This window comes from Xiphophorus maculatus, chromosome 11 (genome assembly GCF_002775205.1).
Source record: "Xiphophorus maculatus strain JP 163 A chromosome 11, X_maculatus-5.0-male, whole genome shotgun sequence".
NCBI classification, from domain to species: domain Eukaryota; kingdom Metazoa; phylum Chordata; class Actinopteri; order Cyprinodontiformes; family Poeciliidae; genus Xiphophorus; species Xiphophorus maculatus.
Window position 1 is genome coordinate 25,754,497 of NC_036453.1, and position 21,981 is coordinate 25,776,477.

A 21,981-nucleotide genomic window follows, 5' to 3' on the forward strand; every position below is an offset into this window, starting at 1 on the left:
TATGGGCTTCTCCGCCCTCGCCACAGTGCATAGCGCCCTCTGTCAGAGCGGAGGAGCGCCTACAGCACAGAGGTGACATTGAGCACAACGAGTAAATTATTCCTATTTTAATGACACAGGAATATGGAAGCCCGTTTCCGCCACTCTGTTAAAAAAATAAAATAAATTATCTTATTATATATATATATTTTGAGATACTATCTCATAATAAGGAGATATATATATATTTTTTTTAACAGAGTGGTGGAAACAGGCTGCCATACAGGAACTTGATTTTTAGATTTTGTTTTTGTTTTGGTTATGCTTAATAAGTAAATCCTTAATCAAAACTACAAAAAAACAAAATCAGCATTTCCATTGGGACCTAAATTATGATGACAATCAGTCAACATCTGTTATTTATTTCTTGGAGACTAAAACCAGCCAACACTGCCTCTATACCAGTGGTGCCCAAAGTCTGTCCTCAAGGGTTAATGTACAGAATGCTACATCCTGCATGTTTTAGTTCTCTCTCTGGTGGTAGTAACAACCTTTTCACCATGTCAATGTTCTTCATAGGCCTTCTAATGCGCCATAATTGGATCCAGGTGTGATAAACCAGGAAGAGAATTAAAACACGCAGGATGCTGGCCCTCGAGGTCTGACTTTGGGCACCACTGCTCTATACAGCTTGAACCCTTTTTCATTTAATCATGATATAAATGTAAAACTCAATGTGTGCTGTAGGTACTGTCTTTCCATGTATAGCCAGTGAGTTGAACAAAGCTGACAACTGAGATGTTAAAAGGTTGAGATATCGCTTTATAGAGAAACCCCAATCTAAACACTGACGTTTAAGGTTGCAATGTGACAAAATATAAAAAGTTCAAGACGTACGAATGCTTTTATAAGGAGCTGTAACTAGAAGAACACAAAATCATATAAGCAGGATACAAGGCACTGACTTTATTTATGAGCAAAGGGGAGAAATGATGTTTTATATATGTAAGTCAGCCTGAGAATAACTGTAGAAGGCCACTGTTTTTAAACACAATTATAAGACACACAATATACATGTAAAATTAAGTCACCATTGCTACAGTGATTGACAGCTCTACATGGGTCACAGAAATTAATGTACAGTATGCTACATGTACTTATGCAATATGTAATATATGTATACGGTAAAACTTTAAGCGTACATCACATTTAGTATTAGTTCTGAGTGAGTTGGAAGTTTAATTGAAAATATGATTTACTTTTATTCACTACAAGCAGTCTTAGAAGTGAGCATCAAATCCAAATTCAGGCTTTCAGTTGAGTTTTGTCCGCTATGGAAAGCTGGTTTTGTCATTAATCGTGTTACCTGCTGTTCAATAAACGCTGTCAAAGGCGCCACCTGGAGTTTATTAAGCAACAATACACAAATATATATAATCAGAAGGAAAATATAAAGAAAAAATGAGAGCTTATTAAGGGCACAAAGGGGCTAAATCATTTGTCTAAATAGTTATGTATGTAGTCAATATAATACTGCAATAAATACATTAAATGCCTAAAAAATGTGTGTGTATGAACAAATACTGTATGTCAATAATTTATAAAATACAAAAATGATTAAATCTGCATTTAAAACTCAAATTATAATGTGTCCAAATCATATCCAATTACTTCAGGTATTTGCTTCATGTCAACCATTTATGAAATATTTTTTTCTCACTATGTGTCATCAAATATAACGCACTACAAAACTGGATTACGAAATAATTTGAAAAAAAATTGTTAACTTCTAATGGCTAAAGAACACATTTTTTAATGATTTTCACATATAATTATTCACGTATTTTACAAAAATAATTAAGTAATTCCACCTGTTTAAAGTATGTATAATTTGTTATTTTAAGTTATTACAAATACTGTAGTATACCCTTTCAAGGACTTCTATTGAATTGTGGACTCTGACCCTTTGCACAAAAGTCTTGAGTCCTAGCTATCTAGCTAGTTAGCTGTCTAGCTAGTTAGCTAGACAGATAGCTAGATATGGGTTTTGTTGAACAGTTTAAAAAGGGGTGATATACTTTTTGAACTCCAGGTGGCACTAATTAAAGCTTGTATACATAAATTTTGTAGTAGCGTAAAATAAACATGATAAAGGTGGGTCTTAACTGCACTTTCTAGATATCAGGTGCCACCAGAAATCACGCAAATGACTTTTGAAGCGGCTTTCCATATTTCCGTCCCTTCACTAAACAGGATGTTCTTTTGAGGGTATTCTTCATTGGTCCATAAGCTGTGCTCACTACTGCCGCATTATGGGCTGTAAGGAGTGGTCCATAGCAGGAGCAGGATCCCCCTGGGTCACTGCGAGTGCAGCCTGCTCCGGTAGGAGGCTTGGGTCAGTCAGGATGGCTGTGGTTGTACTCAAGAGACGGAGTGAACTCAGAACCACTGGGAGAACAAGCAAGAACAGGAGAAACAAGATTTAAAACGCCGACTTACAGCTTGGCTGACCACATAGAGGGAGATACTAACAAACGGAGTGTAACTGTGGAAGCCTCTGATGGGATTTGTGCTGGACTCACTGGGTCTAAGAGCAGGCAAGGCACAGTGCTGGTCCAACCAGGAGAGAGTAGATCGACACAGGTCTTCCACGCTGGCAGTGGAAACCATGCCATTGTAGGACTCGAACAGAGGCTCAATGATGATACTGAACTGACACTGAGCTAAGAAAGGATACGTTTCAGTACCGGGATTCAATATTGTCAATAAATCCAACCATATTTACGAACCTGACCATATGTCAAACATTTCTCAGTGTCTAATGACCTACACATCTGGCATGTTGTGCCTGAAGACAATCATTCCAACCAATTCACACTAATTTAACCAACAAGTCAATAATTTGTAGAATAAAGCAGATTAAAAGCAGTTATTAACATCTTAAATCACGGTGTATGGAATAAGATGTACAAAGGTACATCATATTAACGCTAATAGTTTTACCAGTAAACAAGATCACACTGTTATTGTTTATAATTTGTAAATAAATGTTCAAATCAAGAAGAATTTGTTGTTTTGCACTTTAGAAATACAAAAGTAGTAAACCTGATAACGGTGCTATATGCTTTGTCATATTATTAATTTTCTATAATGAGGCAATTTTTTTTTATGCTAGTCAGCGTATCATGCAACAAAGCCACAAAGGGAGCAGGGCTGTTTTACAGCAGACCCATGCCAAGCTAAAATATGCAGGATGTGATTTAGCATAGCGCTGCAGAATGATTGGAATTTGTTCCAGGGACTTATTTATTTTAACATTTTATTTCTGAATTTCTCAGAAGAAGCAGACAACGTTTAAACTTCATCGGCTTGTTAGATTCAAAGCCAATCAACAACCAGCATCATGTCGGTTGAAAGACCACCACGTTTCTTGGCTGGTTTAGTTTCACAGATCTTAATATTAAATGCCAGAGGGGGAAAAAAAATAAATCAAAAAGTGACCTTGACCATTCTCCGAACTCCCGCAGAGGCAAACTCAGATGTGAACCTGCTCGTTTTTGTTTCTCAAGCTATAGATGTTTTATAAATCATCTTACTGCACAGGTGCCTCTGGCAGCAAAGTTTGAAATTCAGAATTTTTTAGCTCCCGTCTTTGATGTTATCTTTGTGGTATGTTTTATTAAATGTATTGAGTTGAGAGGATCCTGAGTTCATTAATATTTCACACTTGGTTTCAGTATATATTTTTTTCAAAGAGTGGCACTGATTTTTACAGGAAAAATGGTGAATTAAATAAAAAGCAATAATTTTCAAAAAACAACGCACAACGGTGTTTAATGTCTGTTTGTTGACTCCCTGACTAAAGAATGAACTTCTTCTGACCTCAAATTGCAACGTTAAATTTGAATCAGAACAAATGAAAGGTGTGGAAGCTCAACTGATATTTCACAGACAATTTTCTTTTCTACATTGGAAGCAGTTTCTTTTCTAACTGGCATAAAGTCTGTTTATACGTATTTGGAGAAAAAGGCTTGGAACCACATCATCATTTGATATTCTTAAAGTGTCTGCAGCCTGATGTCGGTATTGTCACTCTGCTCTCAGTGGCTTGCCAAGATTGATAACTTTCTTTACTTCAAAAGCTCAAAATAAATATAAAAGTGCCTTTATTTAACTTTAAAACCAAGCAATTGTAAAATGTTTGACTCATACAGGCCACATAAAACTAACTTTGATAACAGTTATGTGCATACATGTTATTTTATCAGTCAAATCTAGCCAGTTTTTATTTATTTAGTGCCAAATTATTTAAATATTAATAAATTTTTAGAAGTACTTGTCGAATGAAGAAAAAGCGCTAATTTTATACATTCTGACACAACCGACACTTTGAGGACATTTCTGATCTTGACGTGGCCAACACCTCTGATCTATGGCATAAAATCTCAATAAAACACTCTCAGGTGTGTGGTGACAAAATACAAATTACTTCAAAATATAAATTCACTTTTGTGAGGCGCCGCGTTGCTTCGCATTTAGTTCCCGAGTTTAAAAAACTCAATTCATCCATAAGGATACGATCCAGAACTTCCAGTTCTGCAGAGTCTGAGCCTGGACGTACTCTCTGAACTTTTGCCTCATGTAGTCAAAGCGCTGCCGTGTGATGGGGACACCTGTGGCTGGGAGCTGCTGCTGGCAAGCACTGTGCAAAACACACACATGCACACCCCGTGAGTCAACAGAGCAGAGTAACCCATCTTCATGATAGTAGGGTAAGAAGAATGAGGAACATTGAGGGGATAAGACACAGTCTTGAATAAGCATGTCTAATGCTGGCTGATTAGGAAATGAGGAAACACACAATCAGAGGCTGATGGTGAGTAAATGTCTCACTTGATGGCAGAGTTCAGGTGTTGGATCTCCTCTCGGAGTCTCTGAACCTCCTCGTGCAGCTGAGCTCTCTCCTGCTGCATCTTACTGATATACTCGGCAGTCTTCTGCAGCGTCGTGGCTTTGCTGATCTGTGCCAGCACGCAGACAGATTACAACCCGCGACACAACGGAGCGTAATTATTCACGATGTCATTAGCGCTTCTATTACACTGGGAGATGTACTTCATCAGGTCGCTCCGGTGCTCTTCACTGTTCGACGGCTTCATTGGTAAATGCAGTTGCATCATTTATTCAGCGTACCTTTATGCTCGGCTGGGAGCTGAGCGTCGTCACCAGGTTATGTAAAGTGTCGAATCCCAGTTTGATGTTGAAACGTCTCTTTTGCTCGGCAGAGATGTGAGTTATCCTCCTGGTCTCTGCTTGCTGCAGACAGCACAGAAATGTAGATCAAATTTCAAATCTCATTTTCCCAAAACCTTCCTACATGTGCAGCAAAGAAAAAAGATTAGCGTACTCCGACAAATATCAAGTTCTTAATTAGGAAATGTTCACAGATAGAAAGAAACACCTAATTTAACATGTAAACATTACAAAATGTCCCACCTTATTAGACTCCAGCTTTCCTTGTCCTGAGAAGCCGGACTGTGGGGAGCCGGGATTGGAGGCTTTGTCTAGAGGGTTTGGTGGAGAGATTTGACCTGGATGAGCACTGAACCGAACTAAAAAAAATAATAACATTGATCTTTAAATTGAGCTTCAACACATAAATAATATTCTGAATTCGACTCTTAATTATTGAAAAAATTAATCAGATTAATTGTGATTAATCAATTATTGAAGTAATTGTCAACTTCAATAGTAAGGGAAAAATCCCTGCAGACTCTGAGATATGCTATTTTCTAAAAGAACAAAATTCTCAGGGCGGTAATTAGAAATATACAGAATTTGCATTTGAGATGAAAAACATTCTTTATCTGTAGATATGTGTTTTTACCCAGAATTCCTAAAATGGCATAGTTTTAGCTTCACCTGGTTCAATTTCTTAAAAAAAAAAAAAAAACTATTAGGCACCTTTTGTTGAGTAAATTAAAAAATAATCAACAGATTAGCTTTACACTGTATTGATGCTAAGTCGAGCAGAAACCCTGAGATTTTCACATGTTGACGTTAGAAGAATGTTTTTTTTCTCTGCAAGAAATGTTTATTTTCTTAATTAAAAATTATTTGCATCTTTTATGTATTTTTAAAATCGTACACAATAAGTGGTTCAATGATCTGCAAAATGTGCCCGTTTTTAATCTGATTATTCTGTTAATCATGACTAAAATAATCATACGCAGCCTTATTAGAATCAAACTAATGTGATTTGTTGATATATTGCTAGCTTTTTTTCTCTCCACATTTTCTTGAGTTAAATGTTAACATTTAATCATTTATTTGAAAATTCAGCTTCAATGTCCTTGGAAAAGTGAGATATGTGAGGGCGTACCTGTCAGGCTGCTCCTGTCTGTGGCATAGAGAGGAACAGGTGACAGCTTCTCAGTCTTGGGAATGAGCAGGGCTGCGGTGCTGTTGGTGGACCCGTGGGTAAGAAGAGCGGACACCGCTGAGCCTCTCGAGGTGCTGACGCGCGGCCCGCTGTGTCCTAGCGGAGGAGTCATCACTGTAGGCCAACCAGCTTCAGGCTGCAGTGTCGAGGAAACGCCGCCAACTTGAGCGGCCCGGCTTGTCTGCTGAACAACACATGTTTTCTGATGAGGAAGAGAACACCAGAGCACATCCATTTGATTATGTCTAAACTAGAATTTTTTTTTTTACATCACATTTCTATTGATGCCACATTAAGGACCAAAGTACTACAGAACAAATCTGCTGACTAGAGTATTAAAGTGCCTTTTGAGACACTTTAATACTTCAGACAGCAAACAGTAATGACAGGAAGTGCTAACAAATACAGAAAACATAAGCACATAAAATGAGCTGATGAACCTTTGGTGACAAAACACTGTTTCAGCCAGCTTTAAGTTATAATCAGCATGGGTGCCTGTATTTGAAATATGTGTTTTAAACAATTCCTGTTACATCTATTTATCTCTGTGCTAAATAAAAAATACAGATACACTTATTAAAGTCTTACCACAAAGCTCTTAGATTTTGACCTCTGACCTTTCGTTGTCATCAGAGAGGTACTATTAAACCCAAGCGTTGGTTTTCCTATAAGAACAGAGAAAATTATGCATTGTGCGCTTCACGATTATCAGACATAAAGCAGTTGTTTGAATTAGCTCACTGTCATGTGTGCTGGAGGAAAGCAGCTTAGCCAGGCAGCTGGTGGGGATGGGGGCAGTGGATTGGGGGATGGAGGGCAAATCGGGGGACCCAGCTGTCCGCAGTCCTCCTGTCTTTTGCTTGTGTTTCCCCCTGACCCCTGAAACAACCAACTGCTCCGGGACAGACAGGCAGTGGGTCGCTGTGACAGGAGCCAGCGCTGCGTGGACCGGGTCCGACGCGGCAGCCGGGTAACTGAGAGAGTGGCAGTGGGTATGGGAGTACGGGTCCACTGCCGGAGCGTAGGTATGAGCCTGGTACACGGAGCCCTGAGCTCCCATGGTGGAGGCTGTGTGAGTGATAACGGTAGAGGTCACGCTCGCCGTTGTGTACAACCCGAACTTGTGACACGGCAGTGGGTGAAGGAAAGGAACGCTTGCAGAGACAGGTTGCTCTGCGTTACTGGTGTATGCTGTAGACGCAGATGCATCATGGTACAACTGATGTCCGTATGACATGGCTCCGGAGGCCATGCTGGACGTATGGTACTCGCCACAGTCCTGGCTCGCCCTGGTCTGCTCTGAGCGAGGGCTGGATGTAGAGGACTGGGGTAGACTGTCAGAAGACAGATTAGGCTACAGGGAAAAAAAAAAAAAAAAAGATTCGACGTTAACGTTTGTTTTTAATAAAACTCTCCAGAAAGTGCTGTAACCAGCAGAACCACCTGAGCCAGCTGGGTGTCGATAAGAAGCTGAGGGGCTGTCACAACAGGAGATGGAACAGGAGCATAAGCCGTGCTGGGTGGACCGTCAAAGTAGCTACAGTCGGCATACCCACTCTGGTCAGTGGGCTGACCTCGGTAGTTCAGAAAGATATCTGGGACCACATTAACAGTGTTTATTAGACAGACATACTTTCCATATTACAAATTACTTTTATCTGGGAAACATTGTGGTAGGAATGTGACGTTTTATAATGTAATGTTTCCCTTTTGTGCTGAAACAATAAAAATTGTGTTTAAAAAAGAACATTTTTTTCCAATTTGCCAGAACGCTCAGAAAGTGGAAAGGTGCCCTCTGGAGGACACACTGAGTATGACAGCATTACTGAAAAGTAATGGTCTGATACTTTCTCCAGTCATTGGTTGCTGAAGCATGCACAAAAAGCTATGAATATGAAATATCTACACTCAATGTTCATGTTTATTTTTTGTGATGAACAAAATGAGACCCTGATAATGTATTCTGTATGACTCATGAGAAAGAAAGACATAAGCAAATCTTTTGAAACGAAAAACAGAAAAAACCTGTAACGACCTGGCTTCATAAGAATGAGAAACCTGAAACAATACTTTGTCAAAGTGTTTTTGATTAAATTTACCATTCAGTCTTCTTTGGTAGGAGGTTAGCAGAATATTTGCCTTCAAAATATTTTGACAAAAATATATTTTGTCAAAATTTGACCACAACTCTGAGGACATTAAACATTCTTCTTGATTTTTAATGAAGAATCTTGATTTGTTTTTTATTATTATTATTAAAATTAAATTAATTTTTAAAAATTATTTAATTTTTTTCTGGTTAAAAGATTAATTAATCTTTTCTGGTTAAAAAAAATCTCTACATTTTCACCTGTAGAGAGTGTTGGGTCAAAACCAACAGGTATTTAATACGCATCGGTTTATTTAATATTTCTTGGTTTCGTCCATCTTGACAACATGTCTAGCTAATCTGAAGAGAAGTAAATGAAGACCATAATGGCGCCGCCACCATTTTTCAGTCTTGTTTCTTTGATAATGTGCTGTGCTTTTTGGATATGCGCCCAAAAGTTGAAGTGTCACTCTATCCTCCCACAAGAATTTAGGAGATTTTAGACATACTAGAAACAAAATACTTGTTTTTCAACTCTACTTCATCCAGACATCTCATGGTATATTTGAGACCTTTGGGAAAGCACATTGTAGCATCCTTTGAGTCTAGTAAGTGATTTATAAACATCTCAAAGAATTTGAGATCTGCCATTCTTACTTTACAGTTGTGTCCAAATTGTTTTAATAATTAACGGACATAAAATTAACTTTTTTTGTTCATTAAAAAACACAATACATTTTTTTTTTCACGCTTTGGTACGAAAGAGATGTGTCAGTCATTCTGGAACCGCAGCATGCAAAGCGGCTTCATTTGTTTGCTGTATTGATTGCTTTCTATTTTCAGGCTATTGTCAGAAATAGTAACCGGATATGGGTCACTCTGTCTTTGAAAGTATTCACGCAGGTTTAATAAATGGCTGATCAAGTGTGGTCTTCAGTAAAATTCACTGGATGCTTGTGGTCTAGCTTACTACAAAACTATGATGGTAGCAGAAGGTGTGTTAAAATAAGGAACAACACTTTATGCTGAAACATTTTCAATTTTAAAAATGGTTTTATTTCATCAGGGAAATGTCTTTAAAAATGTAAAAATAATAATAATAATTTTAAATAAAGCTCTGTGGCCACCGTCCAGATTGGTTCTATTCTTGAACAGCAGTGGGAGGCCACACAAAATCCCCCCAGGTGCTGAAAATGGCCTGTGGACCTGCACTTTGGACGCCTACGGTCTAAATTTGTCAAACTGATAAGATCCTTACCTAACCAGCTTCAAGAAAAACAACAATAGGTAATAATTAAACACTAAGACATTGCATGTTGCAGTTGCACGGAGGTTTGCTGCTCCTCCTGACAAAGAAATGAATCGTCACATAAACAGATGAATAAGAAGGGAGTACCTGGGATGTCCATGAAATCATCCATACTGGGCTGCAGCGGCGTCAGGCCTGGCTGGATCATGTCAGCATTGCTTGTGTAAGCTAATGGGAGAAAGCATTCAAAATTAAATAATTCATTAAAAGGCATATTCCTTATTTTCACACGATGGTATCAATTGTTAAACTCATCACCGTGACAAACAACTTTAAACAGAAATGATTAAATCACTCTGTAAGTTAATTTAATCTATTAGTAAATAAATAACAACATATTGATCGTTACTACAGCACATTTTCTCCCTTTAACCAATCCCAGACTGGATTAAAACACATTAAAATGTTAACTTTGATGGTTTTGTAAAATAAATTCTAAACAGAGAACAGAACCTGCCTTCTTTATCAACTTATCTAGTCCTTGTAAAGGAGCAGTATCCTGATAGACTTAGACTTCTATGACGATATTTTGTGGCACTATTGTGATAACTATAAATATCATGATGAAAAAAATGTATATATATTTATTTGTAGGAAACTGTATGACTGTGACTGCATGACACAGCATTCATAGCAACTCAAACACAAATATTGTTCTTGAAAAACATTTGAAATGGGCTTCTTCAAACATGGCTTAAAAGAAACTTGACTTCAGAATTTAACACCCTAAAATTGGGGCTCTGTCTCTTAAAGAAACTCCTGCTCTTTCTGACACTCAGCCTTCAGCACGTCATCACATCAACATTCCTCTTATCAAGCGTTAACAAACATTCGTCAGAGCAGTGGACTGAGAAGTAGCTCCTATAATGAGCTCCAGACATTTGTGTTTGCTAAGTGCTGCTGCTGCTAGTTTGAAGGAGCTGAGTGGGGGAGGTGAAGGGGAAGGGTGATCTATTATGCAGAAGTTCGGCTGGGAACCTGCAGCTCCAGGAAGGCACCACTTGGTTCCCCCCAAGCATTTTACAAATGCGAATGGTTGCCACGGGAGATTAAAGAATTTCTCAAACACGCATGACAGAATCAAAGCTACACTCCATTTATGTGCAAAGATAACATGACGAAAAGCTCAGAAAAGTTGCTTTTACATAATACTGCTCCTTTAAGTTCCTGACTCAGATGCTCCTACCCCAACAGAAGAATCTTCTCTGTTTCAACGATATCCGATTTATTGCCAAGAAGAATCATTAAAACAAAAAAATAACCCACATATTTTGTCTGTTTTGTCATGAAAAATAAAAGAGAAGATTACCGCTGTCAGTCAGATGGTGCTGGAGATGGTGCGTGTCTCCACAAACTTTGCCTGACCCTTTCTGTGATCTTGACTTTTTTGTGAAGCATTAGAGAGGTAATAACTCCACTAACCTGCAGCCCCACCCGTCGCTTTTATTAAGGTATTTAAAATAACCTAGTGCCGCCTGACAGCACATCTCTGTAAAGCAGTCAACTGTATGGCTCTATCCAAAGAGACAGTTGGACATATTAATCTAATATTAGCTTGTTATGCTCAGTTTTACATTCTGAAAAGATGGAATGGATAAAAAAAGGATTGTTAGACTACAACACGATGCACATATAGTTGCAAATTAACAATTTCATGGAATTCAACAAAAGCCAGTTAGATCATGTTACATGAACATTTCTGTTTTATACTTGAAACATCATGCATAGGCCTGTCAAAATAATCAATAAATCAATTAATAGCACGATAAATTAAAACTAACTCAATAATTTCCATTGGCATGATTTATTGTTTAGCTCTTTTTTCTCTCTTTCTACCAAAACCTGGATGATAAAAGTCTTCACTTGGTGCTGTCGTCTCAACTAGCCCTTTCTTTTTTTTTTGAGGGACAATTTTGTTTACAAATACTTCAAAATTAATTTTATTTGTAGTTTTGTTTATTTATTTTGGATATTTAAAATGTCTTCCAGTTCCAGTGTTAAATGTTCATTAGAATTTAAAGTTTATTAATCTTTAAGGATGTGTTCTTGCATTAGGATTTTGCCATTACTACTTAAAAATTGTCTCAAACCAATATTATCGTTTATCGCAATAACTTCTGAAACAATTTATCATCCAGCAAAATTTGTTATCGCGACAGGCCTAATTGTGCATGACACACAATCACACAATACCATGAGGACCTCTAAAACTTCACTTTGTTAAAAAGTCCTTCAGTTTTACACAAATTCCCAGCAAAACATTTCGAAACTCTCCAGATGTGGACAACTAACTCACTGTTGTGTCTGTCGCTGGTCCAGGGACAGGGTTTCTGGGTCATGGTGAACAGAGTGTCGGAGATGTCGGACAGAAGGCAGTCCAGGTCAAACATGTGGGCCTCTACGGGGGCGACTTCAGGTTGCTGGTAGGAATGACTGGACCATCTGTCCAGCTTGGCCTGGCAGGTCTGCCCCTTCAGCACAGCAGCAGAAAGACGGAGAAACATTATCAGAAGAACCGACACAAACGAGCGGAGGCTAGAGTGATGCGATGATGGCATGTGACTCACATGCTGCCATGAAAACTGAACTAGGGGAATGCAATATGGATGTAGAATGTTATCACGATATTTTGTGGTGCTATTGTGGTAGTGCTGAAAACTTTGGTAGAAAACTATTTAATACTTCTTTTTATGTAACTGTACGACTGTGACTGCATGGCGAGGCACTTCTAATTCCACAAAACACAAATATTGTCCTTGAAAAATATTCCTGTTTACAATAAGCTTCTACTCTGTGGGTAGAGTAGTCGTCTTGTGATCGGAAGGTTGTAGGTTCGATTCCAGCTTCCTCCTGCCACACGTCGATGTGCCTCTGAGCAAGGCACTAAACCCCAAACTGCCTATCAATCTGCGTATCGGTGTATAAATGTGGGAGCATTTGTGAGTGTGAATGGGTGAATGTGACTCGAGTGTAAAGCGATTTAAGTGGTCAAAAAGATAGAAAAAGCCTGATATGAGTTCAGTTCATTTAAAAAGTGTGATTTCTTTCACTAACTCAAACACAGTAACCGCATTTAGTCATATTTATTGATGCAGTGTCAGTTCTTTTTAATATACCAACAATGACTGAAATCTATCATGACAATAATAAATCAAAGTTCCTAAAATCATAAGACATTTTATGCAATAAATTATAAACGATACGATAAATGCCCACCCCTAAACTATAAGAAATAATTCTTAGCTGCAAAATTACTTCATCTCATAATAACAAAAAGCTAAAACTCAACATATTTGAATACATGCATTACAAAAAATATTGACAATTGAATATCCTTTTAGTAATAAAACTACACTTGCCCCCCTTTATAGCAACCAGTTGGTTAGAAACCCTTTATATTAGAGCCTCTGTATTCTGGAAAGCAAATAAAACTTACAGAAAATGCAGCTGATGACTCGGTCCGTTCCCTCTGCACACAGAGCTTTATTTCACCCTGACCGTCTTTGTCATCTTCACCCACCAACCCCAGATCCAGAGCCGGTCTTATAGGGAAGCCCAGATTGAGCCGGAAGCTCCTTTGATTACGTTTGAGACATCCCCTCTGAGAAGATTGGTGAGTTTTGCATGCACATGCATGTGTTTGTGTGCGTGTGTGTTTCTGAAGACCATTATGAAAAAAAAAAAAAAAATCACATTGTCGAAAAACACAAGGCCCCCAACAGGTTATCATTATGTGGTTTCATTTTGACGTCTCAACATTTCAAAACCAGCGACAGGCTTTTGTCCCTGACCTAATTCTGAAAGCTGCACACACGTGCATGCAAACAGGAAGACCCGAAGCCCCGGCCAGTCAATCTGCGCCTGGTTAAATAGGGGTAATACACACACACACGCACACACACACGCATGCATACATAGGAACCTCAAAATTTCCTACTTCTCATAGCACGTATTGACATGTTTTGGGTTCCCTGAGTGGTACCTCACAATAAAGACGACGTCCAAAAAAAATGAAACAGAGAAAGAAAGAACAAAGACGAAGAAAAAGAAAAGTCTAATTTAAATTTGCCACAATTATCTCCGCAACAGACACACTTTAATTTTAAATTAAAACATTATGCAAGAATTCATCTTCCATCTCTATTTAATTCAGTGTAGCTTGATTCATAGGTTGAACTTATCACATTTTCAACATGATGTTGATCTATCAATTAACATCATTTTGAAAATTTTGCAAAAAGAAGCCTCTGGTTTGATCTGAAGTCACTTCAAGTGATTAATTTTAGATGCGGCCCGTGAGGAGGAAGCACTGGAGCCAAATTTCAAGTCATGAAACCACAACATGTGGAATTTGCTTTAAAAAAAAGAAAGAAAGAAGAAGAGGAAGAAAAAGGAAACTGGGGTTGACTTCATGACCATTCTAGAAGCTTTATTTTAAAACTTTTGCTCTCAAATCACTGAAGTTTTATTTTGGATAATAGGTTTGCCTTGAAAAATTATTCATTTTTATTTATAAAACCTCAAATCAATATATGAATTTCATCTTTTCTTGCATCCTTTTCTGAGCTGGTGGTCATCTTGAGCAACAGTATGACTGAACGGCCTACCCTCCTCCACATTATGATACAACTTATTTTACCTTTTTTTAAAATGTAGATGTGTCTATTCCTTAAGTAAATAATCAAAAGGAACCATTTTTGACAATTAGGCCATGAAAATCTTAAACTTTACAAAAATAACCCTGTGTACAGGAGGAAACAGAGGTGGTTCTTGAGCACCTCCCTCTGGAGGTTTCCCACAGGGAGGAGACCCAGAACTCAATGGAGGGACGACATCCCCTAAAATGAGCTGGAAGATATCGCCGGGGGAGACGGATGTCAGAGGTTGTCTCCTGAACCTGCGGCCCCTGCGACCCGATCTCAGATAAGTGGGACACAATGGATGAATACATTTTTTTATTTCTGTCGAATAATATCAAGCTACAGCTTTCAGGGTCTTAAATCGTGAAAGCTGGTTCGGAAAATGAAGCTTGAGCACTTTGGGAACACGCAATATAAGTGGAGCTACAGTTGAGCCAACGTGTGCTGTACCTTATGGCTGCGCAAGTCATAACGTGGGCTTTTTTTTAGCAACATTAAAAAATATATTTTAAAAGTTGTTTTTTTTATGTTGTTAAAAAAAACATTTCAACGGATGGAGTAAGGCTTTCACTTGAAATTATGTAGACTCCAGTTTGACGTAATGTGCATACATGTATCTTTACAAAGTGCTTTTTTTCCATTGACATTATTATTTCTTTTGGTTTTTAGAACCTTAATTTGAAATGCATTTAGAAATACAGACAACCAAAAAGAAGAATATTAAATCTTCTACAACTACAGTACATTTTTCCAGACATGGAACAACACACCGCCCTCTGAAAACTTCTGAGTTGGTCAGAAGTTTGTGGCTGTGTTTTGCTGGGACAGCAATGTTGATATTTCACTATAACTATTTCGCTTCCATTATCCGTTTTGTGTATCCACAGGCGACATGAATACATAGCATCTCTCCGTTGTGGTGAGAACATATGTACATGTTTTTTGATTCTTTGCTAAATTACTACAAACACCGTCAAATTCCTAAAAAAAAATTTTTATGGAAATTGCATCGCTGGCTGTCTGCAGAAAGGCGTGACACTCTGACCGTAACAAAAAACAAAAATAAAACTGGGGATGCAGGGAGGGTGTAATCCCATCTAAGCATGGATTACTATTTAAAATGTAAAAAATTTGACAATTTTATTGTCTCCATTTATCATTCTACCTCCTCAGACTGGAGTAGATCATGAGGATTCTTCACACACCGATAGATTAAAGCAGAAAGCATCATGAACAATTGTTTTGACTCGAAAATCAATTTTGAATCGAATTTGTTTGGATTCTGAAACACAACTTCTACTCCATAAAACTGGAAATAAAGAAAAATCTTAGCTCAATAGATTTTAGCCAAATTAAAACAGAGATCTAGTAAGATGAAAGACTGCAAAACTCTATTTTGATGAAACGAAAATAGCTGTTTGGTTTCGCTTGTGTGTTTTTCCTGCCTCTGGATGTAACTTGTGGAAGGCCAGATAACACATGGCAGCGATCTTTGACCAGCTGCTGATATGTTCCCTTTTAAGTGCCGTGATCGCATGGATGCTAGGACACAGACTCATTACCGGAGCGTTCTTAATTTTTAACTCAGGTAAACGAAGCCTCTCAGCGCCGGAGAGAAGCTCAGTTTATCCGCCGCCGCTTCATTCAGAGGACTGAGCTGTCATCCATGAGGTTCCCTCCTGCTTCTTCGCTGCCTCGCCGAATTACATCTGCACTTTGGGTTTCTGCATCCTATGGCGTCACGAACAAACTCACAGCACCTCTGCTGCTTAAGTCTGACAAAAGCCCTGCTGCAAGTAGGTCACATTTAAAAAAAAAAAAAAAAGACACTACATTTTGAAGCAATTTCACTTGAATGAAGATTAAAACCTCCCTAAAAACGGACGAGAGGTGTTAAGAGTTCCTGGTAATCACTGTGTCAATTACCTACAAATGTCAGGCTCTGACGCACGGCTCAAGTGTTTTTTGGGGGGGGGGTTTGCCCCTGCGGATCCTTTTTTTTAGTTTCTATCTAGTTAACAGAGGGAGACTCGTTCCTCTTGTTCTTATAATGCATTCAGGTGTGAATAATAACGAAGCAGGTCACCGGCCCACACAAAGTGGACCAGGTCAGGCAGCCGGCTTCAGCCTCGAATGGTCAAAAAAAATAAAATAAAATCGATATCCCTCTACCTTGATGCACTTCCAAGACAAACAGAAAGATACTCAGAAGCAAGAATAGACAATGACTTGTCAGATCAGATCACATACCTCCTGCAGCATTGACAGGATGTCATCCTTCTTCTTCTGAAGCTGCAAAACAGAAACAGAGAAGTCTTGCAGTCTGATTTACAATAAGTGAGTCTGACAGTCAACAAAGAACAAAAATTTTAACCTTTTCAGTTCTTTAATGGCAGTGAAAGCAGACACATTTTTCTGCAGAGCAAATAATATGGAGGAAAATACTTAAATAGCCTGGTAGCTGTTTCAAATTTTGCTTTCATTTCTTTCATTCAGAATTAAGAAATCTGAAAATAAAAATTGAGAAATGCTACAAAAAAAAAATACAGCATTCCAGGAAAACATCCTCATTCTAACTCAGGAGCACGGAGATGGAAGTGTCATGGTGTGGGGATGTTTTGCTGCAAAAGGACCTGATTGGTCTGTTGGTGATTGGTGATGTGCTTACTCTATTACATTCTGATAACTGACTATAATTTAGGACAAAAAAAAAATCTCTACAACTCACAGATTTCTAAGCCAAACAAATGGAAACACGTGGAGCCGACTCACACTCACCCTTTTCTTGTAATAAATCCTCCACTTGTGGTACTCCTTAATCACCACTTCAATCCTCCTCTTCCAGTAGCTGCCCTCCAAAATGATTGCCTGTCGTTCCAACACCGGAGAAAGCCAAGGTTTAACAGAGAAGGAAAGCTAAAAGGAAAGCTAACCACGACTCAAGACTCATTTGAATCGCTCACCTCAGGCTTTCGGTGAGCTTCTGTCTCGGAGCCTTCCAGCGGCGTGACGAACCCACACACTGGGTTCTTCCTCTTCTCCACATCTGAGGGTCAAAGATACAGACTTTTCATTAAAGCTACATTTTTCTATTAAAAATGGATTCCTTTATTGGGCTCATGTAATATTCTAATTTTAAATGTCATGTGTCACTGCAAAACAGACACAATTTTGCCAACTTTATTATTACACTTGAAATAAGACAAAACTAACTTACAAATAACTTTTCAGCAAGATTTAAGAGCTTGTTTTAAGTCAATAATTCCTTATTAGTGATTTTAAAAAGTACTAGTCCAACTGTCAGATTATGTTACTTATAATATGGGAAAAAAATTCTTGTTATAAGTGGAATAATCTGCCAGTGGAACCAGAACTTTTTCAATTACTATTAATGAGTTATTGACTTAAAACAAGTTCTGATATCTTGCAGGAAAGTTACTTGTAAATAAGTTCTGTCTTATTTTAAAGTGGACAAAGATATTAGCACTAGAAATAAGACCAAATAAGATTTTGTTTTGTTGCAGTTTCGTTACTATAAGTGGAAAATTATCGTAATTAACAGAAATAAAGGCTTTCAAACATCCGTCTGTGTGTAATTAATCTATATAATGTTTCCCTTAGTGATTCAGTTCCTAAGATCAGTGGGATTTTCAAGAATAGTCCAATTTATTGAATGCGTCTGCAGAAAAATATCTGAAACCTTTCTATTAACATGTAAAATGTGAATGATGTTTGTTAATTTAGTGTCAGATATGTTTGATCTCTCTTTGTGTTTTTGTTGGCCATCTGGAAGAAGCGTTGTATTTTTTATGAACAACATCCCCTGCCAACGGTTCAATCCATATTTCTCAAGCTAAAGCTGCGCATGGATAACTCTACCATGTTCTCAGAATGTTTCCAGTGCGCCGTTTATTCCTTCGTTACATGTGCAGACCGAGGAGCTATTATTACTCCAAGAGGCAAGAGATTCCGGTCCGACCTGCAGGCAGCGGGACGACCTGAAGGCAGAATCCTCTATAAACCACACCTCAACTTTCAGCTGGCATCGCCTGGCGGTCACAGCAAAGCCAAGAAACAAAAAACTCTCCCGCTAAACTCACAATCAGTCAATAATTTCAAGATTTGCTTAAAGGTTATAGATTGCCACCATGTAAAAAAAATCCATAAATTTAATCTTTATATCCATCTTACTTTTTAAAAACAAATCTAATTCCACCGGTCTGAGAAAGATCTAAAAAGAGCTATCTGTTATTTTTAACAAATTAGGCTAAGTGATAGAGCTGAGGTATGTCAGTCCCTGTTGCACTGTGACATGTTTGCAGCATTGATGAAGTGATGTCCAGCAGAAATTTAAAGGCAACACCTTTTATGCAACACCTGATGCATTTTTCAGAACACAAAGGCAACATTCCACACACATTCCAAGGACATTGAGGGTTCTGAGTACAGGTCCGTCTGCAGTCCTGACCTGTCCCCACCGGTGAAAATAAGGATGATTCAGAAACATTGTTAAGACTCTGCGAGGTTGCACGTGTTTCTGAAAAAGAAAATGTTTTTTTCAAGTATTATGACAAGGAGAGGCAACATTTTAAAAGGTAGATAAAAGTGTTTTTTTTTCTGTGGTATTTGTTATATTCCTGGAATCCAGTATAGAGCATTGAAACAGTTTTCATGCCAATAACTAAAGATTTTTCACCGTTTGTTTTTGTCAAAATTTGGTGAAATTTAAGAGGATTTTATGACAGACAGAGGCCTTGTCATAATTCAGATGAGACGCTGCAGTGTGTTCTTAAACTATTGATACACTGATTCACATTTTTCACTTCCGATACCGATACCAACATCTGAGATTTAGTATCGGCTGATACCAATCCGATACTTCTTTTTTTTTTTAAACACAGACATAAATGAACAGAATAAAAAATTTATTTGATAAACCTGCACCAGTGCAGCACATTTAAATACACCAACAGCTGGTCAAACATGTAAAAACAAATGTAATTTGTTCAGTCAGTACAAATAGTAGCATAACAGCCAATGTAAAATAAATAATGATGAAAGTGAAGCTGACAAATACAATCGGTTAACTATCTTGGTCAAACATGTAAAAATAAACTGCAGCAAACCTTTCAAATGGTTCAGAAAGTTCAATTAAGAATTCTAAATATTGTGTAAAATAAATAAAGCATGACGTCGCTCAGAGCACAAACTATAGAATTAGAATCGGGTACACTGTCACAATACTCGATCTGGATTTTTTTTTTTTTTTTTACAATATCGGGACCGGTATAGATATTAATATTGGATCAGTGTATCTCCATCTTAAACAGACTGCTTGTGTTGGAAATGTGGCAAATTTCCAATGTGACTGAATTAAATGGGCCAAAATTCCTCCACGGTAAAACGAAAAAGCAAAAGCGGTATGAATAAAATTGAAAACGGGAAATCGCTTTTCACAGCTATCTGTTAAATGGTGACTCCGCTTTTATTTTCCTAATCTGACACTTTGCAATGAGCAGCAGGTGGGAGCAGAAGAGAGGACTTGCAGACTCACACTGAATGAACCATGCTCTCCATATTGCGTTGTTCAGACGGATCTTATCCCTCCAAAGCAAGCGCAGACCCTTGAACGACTTCCATTTGGGAGAGACTATTTTCCCGCTGTGGTGGAGCAAAAAAAACAACAAAAAACAAAGAAAGTGAAATATGAGTTACATCTTAAAGAAGAAGAATGCTGAAAAACAAATTGTTGCCTGACTGTCTCGCCCCTGCAGGAAACCTGTCCTGAATTTGACTAATAGCACCCGATTGACTGCTTTCTCGGTACTCAGACAGGATGTTTGCCTTTCTTTTTTTTCCCTCTAAGATCCCTCTGCCTGCAGAGAGCTGAGAAGAGGTCTGCTAATGTGAGGTGAGCCAGGTGTTGCTAGGAAGCCCAGCGAATCATTATCAACATGCTTTTAGTGGGTTAAAATGTCTGCGAGAAATTTTCTGAAAACTAATTTATTCTGCTTTGTATGCAGGAGAGTGGATAGACTAAACATATTACACATTACAGTTGATTTTCTGTAATATTTAAACTTTTCGAGTAAATCTATATTTGGAGTTTAGCATGTTCTGCAAAAGATCAGCTGAATTTCTTATATTAGTGACTGTAATATGTCGCTGCATCATTAAACAAGCAGTTGTGAGCCTTAAATTAAAGAAAAGAAATTAAAGGCAGTGGGCCTTCATTACATGACCTTTTCCCCTTTGCCTCAGTTTCTCTGTAATCTTTCCATTCCTGCCAACTGGATTCAAAGTCCAGTTTACAGTGAAGACTTTCCAGGCTGTTGTGTAAGAGACACATCTACAAGCCTCAGTTATCAGTTTTAAAGGGGAAATCTGTTGGAAAACATACTTTTATGCAGACTTTCTTCACTGCAGGCTGCTTGAGGCGCTTTAATACATTTGTAATAAAGCTTGGAGTAATTTTTAGTCTGCAGAATGCTTTCTTTATTTCATTGGAAGAGCTGAATTTAAAACTGAGAATGCGTGTTAATAAAGCGGGTGGCTCAGGTTATGTCAGATTCAGCACTAAACTGCACAAAAATCACTTTTCTATGGTCAATAATCTGTGAGCTCAGGTTCGTTGTTGACCCGGTCCCATGACCAGGCTGCAGAACTCACCTGTAAGCCAGAGACATGCACTCGAACAGCCGGGTGAGAGTGGGGTCGATGCTCAGGCTCCCGGAGTGGTACCGGTAGGTCTGGCACCACGTCCTGTTCACCGTGTCGAAGTCGTACCGCTGCGAGCCGCCGCTCTTCCTGCGGCTCGCCGCCGAGTCGCTGTGCGGCGACGACACCATGAAGTGTCCGCTGTGGATCACCTGGGTGCGGGCGAAAGAGCCGGGCGTGGGTCCGACTCCCGCCGGACGAGCAGGACCCCCCTCCGGTTCCGAGTCCGACTCAGAGGAGTCCTGCAGTTGGCTCCGCGCGGCCGAACACACGCTGCCGTTTCTCGCCATGGCATGCAAGCGGCTCTGCGGGTTTCCACGCTCCCCCTCCGGCCCGCGCTGGATGATTCTACCTGAAGAGGGTGGACTCCGTCCAGCAGCGGCGACCGCACACCTCTGCGTTCTGGGTGGGAGCACGGCAGTGTCAGAGCAGACTGTCGGCGTGTCAACTTCCTGATCCGTAAAGACTTCACGCGAAAACAACTCGGAGGATCTTTAAGAGGGAAAGGGTTCAAAATGCTGCGGCATTAATTATTAGTCATTTTCAAAACAGTGTCTCAAATTCGGACAGTGCTATGCAGTCTATTTTTGGCAGAACTGGAAAAAAAAAATCTAATCGTCTATAGAACTATCGCAGTATTTGACGATAATTAAATCGTCCAGTAGTACATAGAACATATTCTGACTTACCGGAAGAAATTTCGATAGGAATGGGCGATATGGACTTAGAATTTAATCACGATATTTTGTGATATTTTGATAAAGGTAAAATAAACTATTACTCATTTTTAGATACTTGTATGGCT

The 21,981-nt window shown here is 38.7% G+C and overlaps 1 protein-coding gene across 4 annotated transcripts; it reads right to left on the reverse strand.

Moving 5' to 3' along the window:
* Positions 1-925: 925 nt before the first annotated feature.
* Positions 926-21,619, reverse strand: LOC102233325 (carbohydrate-responsive element-binding protein-like). 4 transcript variants are annotated; one of them, XM_023342568.1, is made up of 17 exons: positions 21,129-21,619; positions 20,014-20,120; positions 17,423-17,505; positions 17,238-17,327; positions 16,710-16,751; positions 12,116-12,290; positions 9,907-9,987; positions 7,865-8,016; positions 7,163-7,775; positions 7,010-7,086; positions 6,362-6,602; positions 5,476-5,591; positions 5,173-5,295; positions 4,873-5,000; positions 4,558-4,681; positions 2,562-2,691; positions 926-2,427 (listed from the first exon to the last, which is right to left on the reverse strand). In XM_023342568.1, the coding sequence occupies exons 1-17, from the start codon at positions 21,464-21,466 to the stop codon at positions 2,279-2,281; spliced, it is 2,769 nt and encodes a 922-aa protein (XP_023198336.1). In that variant the 5' UTR covers positions 21,467-21,619; the 3' UTR covers positions 926-2,278. The 4 variants fall into 4 exon arrangements, with proteins under 4 accessions (XP_023198336.1, XP_014324911.1, XP_023198337.1 ...); XM_014469425.2 differs by having other exon boundaries at positions 6,362-6,605; XM_023342569.1 differs by having other exon boundaries at positions 5,476-5,543; positions 6,362-6,623.
* Between the last annotated feature and the right edge of the window lie 362 nt (positions 21,620-21,981).